We start from the raw sequence: 14113 nt of genomic DNA, 5'->3' as shown, positions 1-14113 counted from the left end.
GAGCCCGCCCGACTCCCCAGCGCCGCCTGCTCCCAGGGATCAACCGCGGACACCGGAGCACCAGGCACAGGAGGCGGAGGGACCGCCGGCCCAGATCCAGAAGCACGAGGGGACGCACCGGCCGTCTCCGCCGAGGCCCCCGCACCCTGGGCGAGCGAGGCCTGGAGCTTGGCACGGAGCGAGGCCTCATACTCCAGATCCGCGGCGGCGTCACCAGATCCGTCATGCCCCCGCTTGTGGCCGGAGACAGCCTCACTGGAGGACCCGCGGGAACGATCCATCGCAGCCACCGTCGCGAAGGGAAGGAGGAGGGGAGGAGGAGGAGTAGATCTGACGAAGCAGCAGATAGGGAAACGGAGCCGACGCAAGTCAGAGGAGGAGGCAGGAAACCCTAGAAAAGGAGGGGCCGCACCCTTCCGAACCCATATATAGCCAGAGCCAACCAGGCCGGGCTCGCCAAGGGGTGCCGGAGCAAGAGTGGGCTGAATCTGAGCCAGCCTCGGCCCAGGAGCCACGGATAGGAGGGGGGAAATCAACAGAGGAGCCCAACGAAGGGACCGGCACAGGCCCACCCGGCCCAACATCAGCCAAAGGAGCCCGCGCCCCGGCCCGGGGCACCAGCGCCAGCCCCGATCCCAGATCTAGGGTTGGCACCGGCGCCGTCGCCGCCGAGGAAGCGGGGACCACAGCCGAAGACGAGCCAGGGCAGGCGGCCGCCGGAGGGGAGGACGCCGGCGAAGCCACCACAGCCACCCCAGGGCCCACCAGAGAAGCGTCCAACGACCAGGAGGCAGCGCGCTGGCGCCCACGAGCGACACGGCACCAACCATCTGCATCCACACCCGACCCGACCGACCGCCCCTACCACCCGGAGCAAACTTTCGCCGGTGACCCGCCGCCAGATTAGCCGACGACCCTCCCACCAGAGCCGAACGGGAAGGAGGGGGGAGCCTCAGAGTCAGAGCCGGAGTCATCCGAGCCGAGAGCCCAAAACCTGTTGGCCCGGGGCGAGCCAGGGCCACAGGATTGGGAGGGGGAGCCGCGAAAAGGGAGAGGGCGGGCCTCGCCGCCGACGAGGAGCCCGGAGGAGATCTCGGGGGGGAAAGGGGGAGGGGGACCGCACGGGACAGGGACGCCGAAGAAGGGGAGCCGCGGGACGGCGACGCCCCAGGAGAGGAGAGAGCGCCATCTTATCACCTGGAGTTGGGGTTTAATCAGTCGAGTTGGGGCGGGCGGGGGCAGGGCACGGAATTCCGGGTCTGTCTGGCTCGTCCAAGTGTGCTCTTCATACTTCATATGTATCATGGACTACAAGGGCTTTGGGATGGCTTTGCTATGTTTACCCCATTCCAAAAGAGTGAAGTATTGACAAGTGACCAGTGAGTTATTGCTGTCATTCAAGGAAAATGGGAACAATTTCACTTTCCTGTCATAAATGATTATGTTCTGCAGTTCCAACACTGCAATTGGTCACTGTCTCACTGTTAACGAAGCTTTAGTATTGGGTCAAATGGTAACTGAAGATATTATTAGCTGGGTGCTTCCCGGCATGCCTGTTTCTCTTTAAGTTAGGCGTACTTTCCTCCTGTGTTTTACACTTGATGCTACATATCCTGGTTGTGAGCACTTATGACATCATGACCAGCGTTATCTATCAATGATCAGGCAAATGTTTTAGATGGGTACCTGTACCAACAATGTAAATAGGAAGACCAAACCAATGCAATAGACTTGCTCCATTTGTTCTTTTTTCATTTCTTCCTTCTGCCAGCTATATGAAAAATAAATCTGGCATAAATATGTTCCCCAAAACAAAAATTTACTTTGTCACTGTCAAACCATTTTTTTTACCTGAACTTCAAACCATTTTTCCCAGCACTTGTTTCTTTTCACGTTGTCGAAATAGCTTTTAAGAGCTTTCACGTGTGGTTGTTTCTTACAAAATGTATGCTAGAACAATATATACTGATAGCACCTAACTTGATGGAAGTCTGGCCATTAAAATGAAAGCAATGTGTACAATGATAGCAGCAAGCCATGCCCGGATGGCGGCGTTCGCGTCGGGAGCACCAGGCGCGTGCATGGGCGGGGCTAGTCGGGCACGGCCGGCTCCGTGGCGTGGGTGTACGTAGGCGTGTGTGTGCGTGCGTGGGTAGCGTTTGAGCGTGCGTGTGCATGTACACGGAACACGTCGTGAGAGGCCTGGTCTGTTGGCGAGCCGTACGGGGAACTCGTGCATGATCCGTTGGAAGCCAGCCGCGAGCTGCGCGCTGGAGCGCGTCGCTGCCACGAGCGAGGCGGGCGGATCGTGGACGCGAGAGAGCAGGGAGTGAGTGTACGTGCCCGGTCACTGGCCCTCAGTATAAAACATGTACGGTGACGTTGTAATAGGGGTGCACTCGAGTTGTGGCTCGAGGAGAAAATACAAGGCCGTAGTGGCAGCGGTGTATGAGCACCGGGAACCTCCTGTGTCCACCCTTCTCCTTCTCTTGATCGCTTGAGCTGAAGCACTGAGAGAGAGAGAGAGAGCTGCGGCGAGCTGTAGACGAGGCAAGGGACTGGCGGTTCCAACAATTGGTATCAGAGCATCGGGTTCGGAGGAGCTCGCCGGCGATGGCGCTCGTCCTGTGCGGCGGCGGAGCACGGTGATGCCGTGCGTGCGGCGAGCGCGGTGGCTGCGGCGGACCTGCGTGGTGGCGCAGAGGCTGCGGCACGGCGTGGCTCGGCGGAGAGAAGGCCAAGCTCCTGGACACGCCGGATCGGCCGCGTTGATCGTGTCGGAGCGCAATCATGGCGCGAGCTGGAGGCGTGCGGAGCATGGCGAATGAGGCGCGGCGGCGAGCCGGGCGCGACCGGTGCGTGTTATGCGTGCGCACCGGACGCGTCGGGCGCGTTGGGACCGCGGGCGTGGACCGTATCGAGGCGCTGGAACTGGTTGCGCAGACCGCGTACGTGCGCGGCGGGAGCGCGGGCCGGGAGCACGGGGACGTGGGGAGTGCGCGCGAAGGGCACGGCGGTCGCGGAGACGAGGAGGTCGCGAAGGACCTGCGTGGTGGCGCAGAGGTCGCGACGGCTCGGCGCGACAACCGTGGTGATGCATGGCACGGAGACGCGGCGTGGCGGCGCACGGGACTGCGGGCTGCTGCAGCAGCAGCGAGCGGAGGCGTACATGACGGCGCGACATCGACGACGAGCCTGACACGTGCAAGGGTCGTGGCTTGGGGCGTGAATGATAGCAGCAAGCCATGCCCGGATGGCGGCGTTCGCGTCGGGAGCACCAGGCGCGTGCATGGGCGTGCATGGGGCTAGTCGGGCACGGCCGGCTCCGTGGCATGGGTGTACGTAGGCGTGTGTGTGCGTGGGTAGCGTTTGAGCGTGCGTGTGCATGTACACGGAACACGTCGTGGGAGGCCTGGTCTGTTGGCGAGCCGTACGGGGATCTCGTGCATGATCCGTTGGAAGCCAGCCGCGAGCTGCGCGCTGGAGTGCGTCGCTGCCGCGAGCGAGGCGGGCGGATCGTGGACGCGAGAGAGCAGGGAGTGAGGGTACGTGCCCGGCTACTGGCCCTGGGTATAAAACCTGTACGGTGACGTTGTAATAGGGGTGCACTCGAGTTGTGGCTCGAGGAGAAAATACAAGGCCGTAGTGGCGGCCGTGTATGAGCACCGGGAACCTCCTGTGTCCACCCTTCTCCTTCTTCTCTTGATCGCTTGAGCTGAAGCACTGAGAGAGAGAGCTGCGGCGAGCTGTAGACGAGGCAAGGGACCGGCGGTTCCAACATACAATCATCTGCAGCCTTATACTATACAATAAGGATCGGAACATGATCCCAGACACATGTAGTTCAAGATAACATGTTGTATGGAACAAAAGTAATGATTTTTTTTAAAGAAATGCAATCAAATATGTACTGACGGCTTCCAGAGGGCAGCTCCTTGTAACATGTTCCAGAAGCTCTTCCGGCACCAGGGCCTGGCAAGTGGATAGCATCATCGGAATAATATCGTGTGCAGCGATGGCAAGGTCTCCATGATAGCTGCCTTTGTGCCTTTTCTACAGAAGTGCGTAGAATCTTTGTTTGACGCGGGCTAGGATGCAATCTCTAAGCCTTCAGGCGTGGGCATCGTTGTCTGAGATCATGCATGGCTGGTGTTCCTGTGTGCGCTACTCTGGAGGAAGCGGAGATCCTTGCCTGTCTAGAGGGACTTGGACATCTGAATGCTGATGCTCATTGAAACTAACGGCTTGCTGGCTCTTTTGCTGGAAGTCATGGTGAATCAGGTAGCACGGGCAAGGTGAACGGTGCGGGCGCAGTTAGGTACTGGTCATGCATTTCGGTACAATGAGTCAGTGCCGACCTGCATTTTTTAGGGTTTTTTTTCCAATACAACGGTCATTCATTTTGCCGTCTTTCGAGGAGAAAGAGAATAGAACAAGTTCACTCTTCTGCCATAAGTGATTTCTGTAGTCCAAACACTACAATTGGCCACTGATCATGAAGCTTTAGTATTGTGCCAAATGGTTACTATAAAGATATTATTAGCTGATTGTGAAATGAGAATGATGAGATGCACACGCAGAGCTCCAAATCGAACCCCCGTCTCCATCCAAAGTCCAAAAATGAGAACCTCCCGCCGCTGGACGCGCCGGTGGTTGGTCCTCGCCGGCGCTCGCCCTCACTCACCGTCGCTGCAGGAAGAAGCGAGCGAGACCACTCTGTCCAGTGTCTCCTCCGTCCGCCCTCCTCCAACCAGGGCTTGGTCGTTGCCGCCAGCGTTCACCGCTGCTGCAGAAATTAGACGGCGACAATGTCACGCCTTCAGGTCCGCTCTTACTCTAGCCCCGTTTCCTCACGCGCCAACGATCTGCTGACCGAACTCCACGGCCATCTGGGCTTCGGGACGCTCAGGCCAGAGCTCGCGCACCAACTGTTCGACGAAATGTTGGGCCAACCTGTCCCAGTATCGGTGCGTGCACTCAACGGCTTATTTGCTGCACTCGCGCGTGCGCCGCCCTCAACCGCCTGCACTGATGGCCCTGCCCTCGCCGTTGATCTCTTCAACCATATGGCCCGAGCAGGCCGCCGCTGGATGACAGCACCCACCATTCACACCTACAACATACTAATTGACTGCTGCCACCGAGCATGCCGCCCAGACCTAGGGCCCGCCTTCTTCGGCTGCCTCCTCAAGACAGGAGTCACAACGAGCCCCATTACCTACAGCAGCCTATTCAAGTGCCTCTGTGACATGAAGCGCACAGAGGCTCTAGACATACTGCTCCATAGGATAGCCGACGACCTGCCTAATGTCATCTCCTACTCAGTGATTCTCAAGAGTTTCTGCGACAGTGGGAGGAGCCAGCTTGCGCTTGACCTGCTCCGGGTGATGGCCAAAAAAGGTGGTGACCGCTCTCCCGACGTGATGTCATACAACATGGTAATCGATGGCTTCTTTAAGGAGGGTGAAGTAAGCAAAGCATGCGATCTATTCCATGAAATGATACAACAGGGGGTAGTGCCTACTGAGGTGACATATAGCTCCATTATCAATGCGCTATGCAAAGCAAGAGCAATGGACAAAGCAGAGGTGGTCCTTCGACATATGGTTCATAATGGTGCCCAACCAGATGTTGTGACATATACTAGCCTGATCAAAGGATATTCAACTTTAGGCCAGTTAAAAGAAGTCGCTAGGTTGTTGAAAGTAATGAGAAGCCAAGGTGTTATGCCAGACGTTGTTACCTATACCTTAGTCATGGACTACCTTTGCAAGCATGGAAGAATCAAAGAAGCTGAGGAAATATTTTATTCCATGGCCGTGAATGGCCAAAAACGAGATACGGTCTCATACTCTATTATGCTCCATGGGTACGCTATAGAAGGATCCCTTGTTCAAATGATTGATCTCTGTGAGCTGATGGCAAGAGATGGAGTTGTACCTGACCTCCGTTGTTTCAACATACTGATTAATGCATATGCTAAGTATGGCATGATGGATGCGGCCATGCTTTTCTTTGAAGACATGTTGAAGCAGGGTGTGAAGCCTAATGAATTCACTTATTTAACTGTGATATCTGCATTTTGCAAGATGGGCAGGATGGATGATGCGGTGGAAAAATTCAATGAGATGATTGATATGGGAGTACCACTTGACACAGAAGTTTACATGTGCATGGTTGAGGGTTATTTTAATCTTGATGATTCCATAAAAGCCAAGGAATTTATTACCAAATTGAAGAACAGGGATATTCATCATAGGCCGCGGAAAGGTAATTGATGAACACACCATCTTTGACTTGGTTACCCATACTGGTGAGATGCCTGATCCTACTACATTCACTAAAATGACTGATGGATATTGCTTATCGCCAAGATGGAGAATGCATTCAGAGTATTTGAGGGCTATTGTTGTTACGCAACACTTAACTTACCATGGTTATGCTCTTATCTTCTTGATATGCTCTAGATGTGTTGTTATCCTGATTGCTCCAGCGTGCACTAGAATTAGATAAGTGTGAGTTAAGCCTTATGGTTGTTAGCTGCTGTTTATCGGTAGTTGGATATAGTGCCTAGTTCGAATTTCCTCAAGGCACTGCAGTATTAGGTGTTGCCTGCATAATTCCCTGTGTCTAAGTCTTATGTATACTAAATATATCATGGATGATAAGGGCTTTTTGTAGGCCTTGCATGTTTGTGTCATTCCAAAAATGAACTATTAATAAGTTACAATTGAGAGTTATTGTGTCTTTCGAGGAGAAATAGAACAGAAGAATTTCACTTCTCTGCTAATGATTTCTGAAGTCCAAACACTACAATTGGCCATTGATCATGAAGCTTTAGTACTTGCGCCAAATGGTTCCTATGAAAATATTATTAGCTGAGTTCTTCCTGGCAGCACCTTGCTGTGATGATGATACTGTATTAGCCATTATGCTTATGCCTACATGTATCATTTCAGTTCAAGTTTGGCATACTTGACTCATATGTTTTATACTCGCTGTTGAAAAACCCTGATCTGCGTTTGAGCAATGAAGACATCATGGTGTGGGTGTGGCAATTATTTGCACTGCTGCTGCCTCTGCAATGGCTTTGAACTCCATGTCAGCTCTTGGATAGTATGTGGGCTGTCCTCTGTGTGAAGTGCCTCTCCTGCCTTGCAAGGGCGCTCTTGACAACAAGCTTTGCGCAGCAGAAGAGGTTCTTCATTTCGCAGGCCTCGATCCCCACCGTGCTTGGCTTCCAACCCCTCCTGAATAAAAATTCTACCCCACTCTGATTCTAGATCACCATTCTTCCATTCTGCATTCTTCAGCTGCTTCTTTGACCGCAATATACAGACATACTCTCACATTATGGATTGCAGCTCCATCGATCCCAGTCTTGTTTGTCCTCTGGGCCGTTCACTGTGCCTAATGAAGATAGTGAGCAATGCCAATTTCTCCGCGATGAGATGAAATATGTAGAGTGGCCCATGAGATGGAGATATCTAGTCTGACAGTTGTTCGTGCCCATGAGGTCATGACAGACTGTTGCTGAAGAAGCAGATAAGATCTCAGCAGTGGCCCAAAACCTACCTACAAGATTACAAATAGCTGATGACTATCAGCAAGTGCTGTGCCACATTTCTGAGTCGAAACTTGAGATGGCCATCTATATAAAATTTTCCTATCTAGAAGCATAGGTTTTTTTTGAAAGAAAATGATGTAGAAGCATAGGTGGAGAACTGCGGTCGAGATCTCTTCTTGTGGACTTGTATGATTTATTAAAAGAACGGAAAAACACGGGAGAAAAAAAAGAAGTTTTGACTAACAAGATTGATGATAATCTGTCAAGAGATTCTAATCTCATTCTTGCTTCCATGTCATTTTGGGCTAATTAGTATCCCAGTATTCTACTTTATTCTTTTCTAGGGACAATTTGGTACCATGTGCGCTTCAAATCTTTGGCACTACACATTCTTTGTAAAATAATGGAAAATTAACTCCTCTGAGCTAACACCAATGCTTCCAGCAATGAGTTGCTTGCAAGACTATTTAGCACCGTGCAATTCAGTGCGAGCAACCTTACCAGCAAGTCAGCAACATACAATGAGCTCAGACGACAGGTATGGGGCGCAGGACGCACCACATCAACCTCGTCAGGCAGTTCGGATTTTGCTTCGACTCGCCTCCATGCGCGCGCTGGTGTACGAGTTCATGCAGCACGGCGCGCTCGACGCCTACTTCTTCAACCACGCCGATGTGGGCATGACCACGGTCACCACCGGCGTTGCGCGGGGCCTCAGTTACCTCCACGAGGAGTGCCGGCATAAGATCATCCACCCCGATATCAAGGGAGACAACGTCCTTCTCGATGGAACCCTCACACCCAAGGCAGGCGACTTCGGCCTCGCGCAGACACGCACGGCTCGGTGTCCGGCTTGCGCGGTACCCCGGCTATGTAGCGCCGGAGAGTGGATGCACTCTAGTGTGACAGACAAGTGCGACATCTACAGCTTCGGCATGTTGCTGCTCGTGGCCGTCGGTCGATGGAGGAATTTCGACAAGGCCGCGCCCGAGAGCCAGCAATGGCCCCCTAAGCTGGCATAGACCAAGTATGAGAGTGGCCGACAAGTGGAGCTTATGCCGCCGAGCCACCATGGCATAGATGCAGTGGATGACCCGGAGTGGCAGCTGTGCAGGGAGCTGGCGGAGAGGATGTGCAAGGTGGTCTTCTGGTGCGTGCAACGGCAATCGAAGGCGAGGCCGCCTATGGGCGCGGTGGTGAAGATGCTGGAGGGAGAGATGGACATTGCTCTGCCGGCGAACCCGACGTTGCGGAATCTTATGGTCGATGTGCCGTCAAAAAATCTTTGGATGACAATGACGAGCAGCGTAAACACAACATTAGCGTTGGCGAATGATACTAGGAGTATTTCTCAAGGTGGCAACGAGATCACCTCGCTTTGACGATCGGTAGATCATGCAATCCTGAAATGGAGACTGTGTTCTTTCTTACTCCCTTCACTCTGAGGTTTAGTTACAGATGAAAGCAGCCGGGACTGTACGGTTGTGTCTATCGGGCTAAGTCATTTATCATGTGATGGATGAGAATTCATTGAAGAAGATAAGATCTGAGAGAATCCAAAAGGTCAATTTATGTCTAAAACTGTGACGACCAAGGTGTATTTGAAGCAAAAATTGTATGGGATGAAGACGCGGGAGGGGTCATCTTGTAGTGTGTGTTAAACCCTATAATCAAGTCGTGGCAGATCTAACATGCTTGGGTGCGACGGTTCCTGATGAGGATTGGGCAATTCTTCTTCTTTGTTCGTTGCCATAGTCCTATGAGCATTTAATCACTACTTTGACACACGACAAGGAAATCGTGAAGAATGAGCATATTATTGCGGCATTGCTATCTTAGGATATGAGAAAGAAGAATGCGGTGGAAGTCTTTCGTGGTGAAGGTTTGTTAGTCAAGGGTGAGGAGCGGAGGAAGGGAAGAACAAGAAAAAGAAAAGGAAGGTGCAATGTCACAAGTGTAAGCAGTAGGGACATATGAGAAATGACTGTCCAAATATCAACGATGGGTCAAGTGCTAATATGGCAACTCATGGTGATGACTTAGGCAACAGTAGTGATGTCCTCGTAGTATCATACATGTGATCAATCAAAAGAGAAGCGTGGATGTTGGATTCAGCTAGCTCTTTCCATGCGACACCCAACATGAAGTGGTTCTCTTCATACAAGTTTGGTCAGTTTTGTTTGGCCTATGTGGGCGAAGACACAAATTATCGTGTTGCTGGAGTAGGTGACATCAAAATCAAGATGTTTGATGGAGTTGATCAGATGCTTCGAGGAGTCAGGCGTCTGCCAGGGCTAAGGAGGAACCCAATTTTGTTTGAAGTTTTTCATGATGGTGGTATGGTATTCTGTTGTGATCGGGATAAGAAGACCATGAAAATCATGGAAGGTGAGGTGACTGTGATGATGGGAGATAAGATGGCTTTACATCTTTACAAGTTCCAAGGGAGCACTATCGCAGGTGGAGTCATGGGGATTGTAGTTGCGAGAGTAGTAGCAGGGTCCCACAGAGGTGGCGGGTCTGGGTAGGCTCGTCGAGTAGCTCTAGTAATATAGGAAGAAGACAACCCAAGTCCAGAGTACATGGAAGTTTTATGCATGGGGAATTCAAGGTGGTGGAGATATACGCTAAGATGGTTGTTATGTATGTGTATATTGTGTATGAATCGGTTATGTTTAGACTTGGTGTTGTAGTGGGTAGGAGTCGTGTAGTGTTACTTGTAGTGTTGGAGTTAGATACGTTGTGCTCTTGGACTCTTATATATGATGAGGCACCCCAAGTTGTAACCCATGACCACTAGATAGTGACAGGAATGGAGGGGGAGCCGGTGGTGAAGGAAATATGCCCTAGAGGCAATAATAAAGTTGTTATTTATATTTCCTTATATCATGATAAATGTTTATTATTCATGCTAGAATTGTATTAACCAGAAACTTAGTACATGTGTGAATACATATACAAAACAAAGTGTCCCTAGTATGCCTTTACTTGACTAGCTCGTTAATCAAAGATAGTTATGTTTCCTGACCATAGACATGTGTTGTCATTTGATGAATGAGATCAAATTATTAGATAATGATGTGATGGACAAGACCCATCCATTAGCTTAGCATAATGATCAATAAGTTTTATTGTTATTGCTTTCTTCATGACTTATACATGTTCCTCTGACTATGAGATTATGCAACTCCCGAATACCGGAGGAACACCTTGTGTGCTATCAAACGTCACAACGTAACTGGGTGATTATAAGGATGCTCTAAAGGTGTCTCCGAAGGTGTTTGTTGGGTTGGCATAGATCGAGATTAGGATTTGTCACTCCGTGTATCGGAGAGGTACCTCTGGGCCCTCTCGATAATGCTCACCACTATAAGCCTTGCAAGCAATGTGACTAATGAGTTAGTTGCGGGATGAAGCATTACAGAACGAGCGAAGAGACTTGCCGGTAGCGAGATTGAACTAGGTATGAAGATATCGACGATCGAATCTCGGGCAAGTAACATACCGATGACAAAGGGAACAACGTATGTTGTTGTACGGTTTGAGCGATAAAGATCTTTGTAGAATATGTAGGAGCCAATATGAGCATCCAGGTTCCGCTATTGGTTATTGATCGGAGATGTGTCTCGATCATATCTACATAGTTCTCGAACCCGTAGGGTCCGCACGCTTAACGTTCAATGACGATTTGTATTATGAGTTATGTGTTTTGGTGACCAAAGTTTGTTCGGAGTCCCGGATGAGATCACGGACATGATGAGGAGTCTCGAAATGGTCAAGAGGTAAAGATTGATATATTGGAAGGTGGTATTCGGACACCGGAAGGGTTCCGGAGTGTATCGGGTACAAACTGGAGTACCGAAACCCCCTCGTGGAAGACATGGGCCATATGGGCCATGGGAAGGAGGCTAACCAGCCCACAAGGGGGTTGGTGCACCCCCCACAAGGGAGGAGGCCGAATTGGACTAGGAAATGGGGCGCCACCCCCTTTCCTGCTCCTACTCCCTCTCCTTCCCCCTTTCCACCTCCGTAAGAAGGAAAAAAGAGGGGGGGGGGGCGAATCCTACTAGGAGTGGAGTGCTAGTAGGACTGCCCCCCTCCCTTGGCGCGCCGCTGGTGGCTTGCCTCCTCCTCCCTCCTTTATATACGGGGGCAGGGGCACCCCAAAGGCACAACATTGTCTTAGCCGTGTGCGGTGCCCCCCTCCACCGTTTACTCCTTCGATAGTATCATCGTAGTGCTTAGGCGAAGCCCTGCGCGGATCACATCATCAACACCGTCACCACGCCATCGTGCTGACGAAACTCTCCCTCGACCATTTGCTGGATCAAGAGTTCGAGGGATGTCATCGAGCTGAACGTGTGCTGAACTCGGAGGTGCCGTACGTTCGGTACTTGGATTGGTTGGATCATGAAGACGTTTGACTACATCAACCGCGTTAACTAATGCTCCTGCTTTCGATCTACGAGGGTACGTGGACATACTCTCCCCCTATTGTTGCTATGCATCTCCTAGATAGATCTTGCGTGATCATAGGAATTTTTTTGAAATTGCATGCTACATTCCCCAACAGGTGGCATGTGTTGGCGCGCAGGGTGGCCAGTGTTACGATATCTTTGGGAGGAGCACTCGTAGTCATTGTCCTGGAGAGTAGGCAAGTTCGTCTAACCTCGTGAACAAATCTCGGTGTCGTCATCGTGTTGTGATAGCTTATTCCTCGTGGATCGGTCGTGTACCTCGGATTAATTCTAACACCCCGACGCCTCTGGAGCTCCTCGTGGGACGTCTTCCTCCTCTCACGGTCGCATTTCTCTACCCCTCTAACTACCGGTAGACCCTCATCTGTCGGTCGACCGGGCTTAGCCTTCGCGCATTAGCCCGCCTTTGTTGCTCATAAAGTGAAACAACTACTAACGGTTGGTCCTGCTCTGGGTCTCCACGACCCAGAGAACCACCCTAGATGGGTCTTCTACAAGTGTGAAAAGGGCAAAGTAAGTGCAATATTGTGTGAATGTTCTTCATTTCAAGCAATTTGAGCTCATTGTTGGCCTAATACTATGCAGAAAGGTTGCAACTTTTGGTATTACAAAGAATAATATATTGATTGATTAGGAGAGGTCAACTGGATGTTGGTGTACTGGTTGTTAGAGATGAGATCACCGAGGACACAATGTCCAAGTCCTTATGAGAAGGCAGAGAAGAAACAAAGTGTGCAGGCTAGAGATGTCAACAGAAAAGGAAAAAAGTGTTGGCAATCGAACATATAAACCATCCTAGACTACCCTCTCATCTGGAGGCATCGCTGGCGCGCGTCGGTTTTGACCACCCGATCGATCTCCTACAGTCGTTTTTTGGTTGCTGGTGGCTGGTCAGTCGTCCGCATTTTTTACTTTCATTCCTGATTCTGGGAGGATGGCAGGTGGGGCTCGATAGATGTGGGGCCGCGGAGTCAATGTGAGTTTACTTCATCTTTTGGTACACAAAGTCTCCATGGCATGCTCGCCAATCGCAATCTTGGTAAAAGCAACCCTATCCCACGAGTCAATCCCGCAGCCGCCTCCCCATTTCCTCCGCACCTCGCCCCATGAGCCCCACTCCCCTCCTCCGTCTCCTCTCCTTCACTTTTCTCTTCGGTGGCGCCACCAAAGGAGGCACACATGGCCGGTGGATCCGTTCTAGAGAAGAGCAGCGGGGACTGCGCTCCGGTAGCGATGGGGTGCAGCCGCCCTTTCCTTCCTCCATCCCCGCCCCTTCCATGAGCCCCTCCTCTTCCCCTTCCATACTGGCCTCTGCCGCTCTCCTCATTGGGCATCGCTCCAGGTTGCGGAGGACGGTTTGCAGCCTGTGCAGTTGGGGTGAGGAACGGAGGTGGGGGGAAGGAACAGCGATGGGGAAGAGGTTGTGTGCATTGTGGAAGCAACTTGTTGAAGAGCGCTGGCTGGCCAAGGGATAAGAGCAGGAGGTAAAAACCCTAGATGCCATCCTCTCATCTGGGCAGCATCCCCACGTCTCCTGTTGCCCTTTCTCCTCCCCATTGCTCTGATTTTCCCCCTGATTTCGCTTTTCCATTTCCCCCCTTTGTGGTTTGACTAGGCGGTTTATATGGTGATCCAATTTTTATTTGCAGGTGCTAACCTTGCTGCAAGTTGTTGGCTGCGTATCTTTCTCCCTAGGGAAGGCATAGTAGACCTCGGGGAAATCAAGGATCTTGCGGTGGCTATAGCGATGCCCCCGTCATCTCATCCCTCTTCCTATGTGCTTCTCTCCATGGACAGCATCGCCATGGCCACATCGATGATTAAAGCCGTAGGTGGAATATATTTCTCTCTTTATTAGTCATTTGTGACAAGCACACTCTTCCTTGATTTGATTTTCTTCAGGTGTGATTACTTACTATTTTTCCCTTGATGCAACATTTTCCCTTGAATAAGTTCAAAAGATGGCGCTCGTTGCGGGCAGGATCTCGAGGAACATGTGACCTCCATGGTGTTTGCTGCCGGACGGTTTGGCAAGGAGGGGTAGCTTCTGCGGCGGTGTTTCTTGGGG

General features: G+C 51.4%; 1 protein-coding gene and 1 pseudogene across 1 annotated transcript; both read left to right on the top strand.

Annotated features, from left to right (window-relative positions):
- Nucleotides 1-4808: 4808 nt before the first annotated feature.
- LOC123138950 (protein Rf1, mitochondrial) lies at nt 4809-6588 on the top strand. The gene has a single exon (XM_044558794.1). The coding sequence runs from the start codon at nt 4809-4811 to the stop codon at nt 6276-6278; it is 1470 nt and encodes a 489-aa protein (XP_044414729.1). The 3' UTR covers nt 6279-6588.
- A 1584-nt stretch (nt 6589-8172) lies between these two features.
- Nucleotides 8173-8949, top strand: LOC123138948 (G-type lectin S-receptor-like serine/threonine-protein kinase At1g34300; annotated as a pseudogene).
- The last annotated feature ends 5164 nt before the right edge of the window (nt 8950-14113 follow it).

The sequence above is a fragment of the Triticum aestivum genome, chromosome 6B, assembly GCF_018294505.1.
Source record: "Triticum aestivum cultivar Chinese Spring chromosome 6B, IWGSC CS RefSeq v2.1, whole genome shotgun sequence".
In the NCBI taxonomy this organism is placed as follows: Eukaryota; Viridiplantae; Streptophyta; class Magnoliopsida; order Poales; family Poaceae; genus Triticum; species Triticum aestivum.
This window is presented reverse-complemented; position numbering and strand designations above follow the sequence as displayed.

Bases quoted from the DNA above. Each gene is read 5' to 3' on its own strand.
- LOC123138950 (XM_044558794.1), top strand. From the start codon at position 4,809: ATGTCACGCCTTCAGGTCCGCTCTTACTCTAGCCCCGTTTCCTCACGC.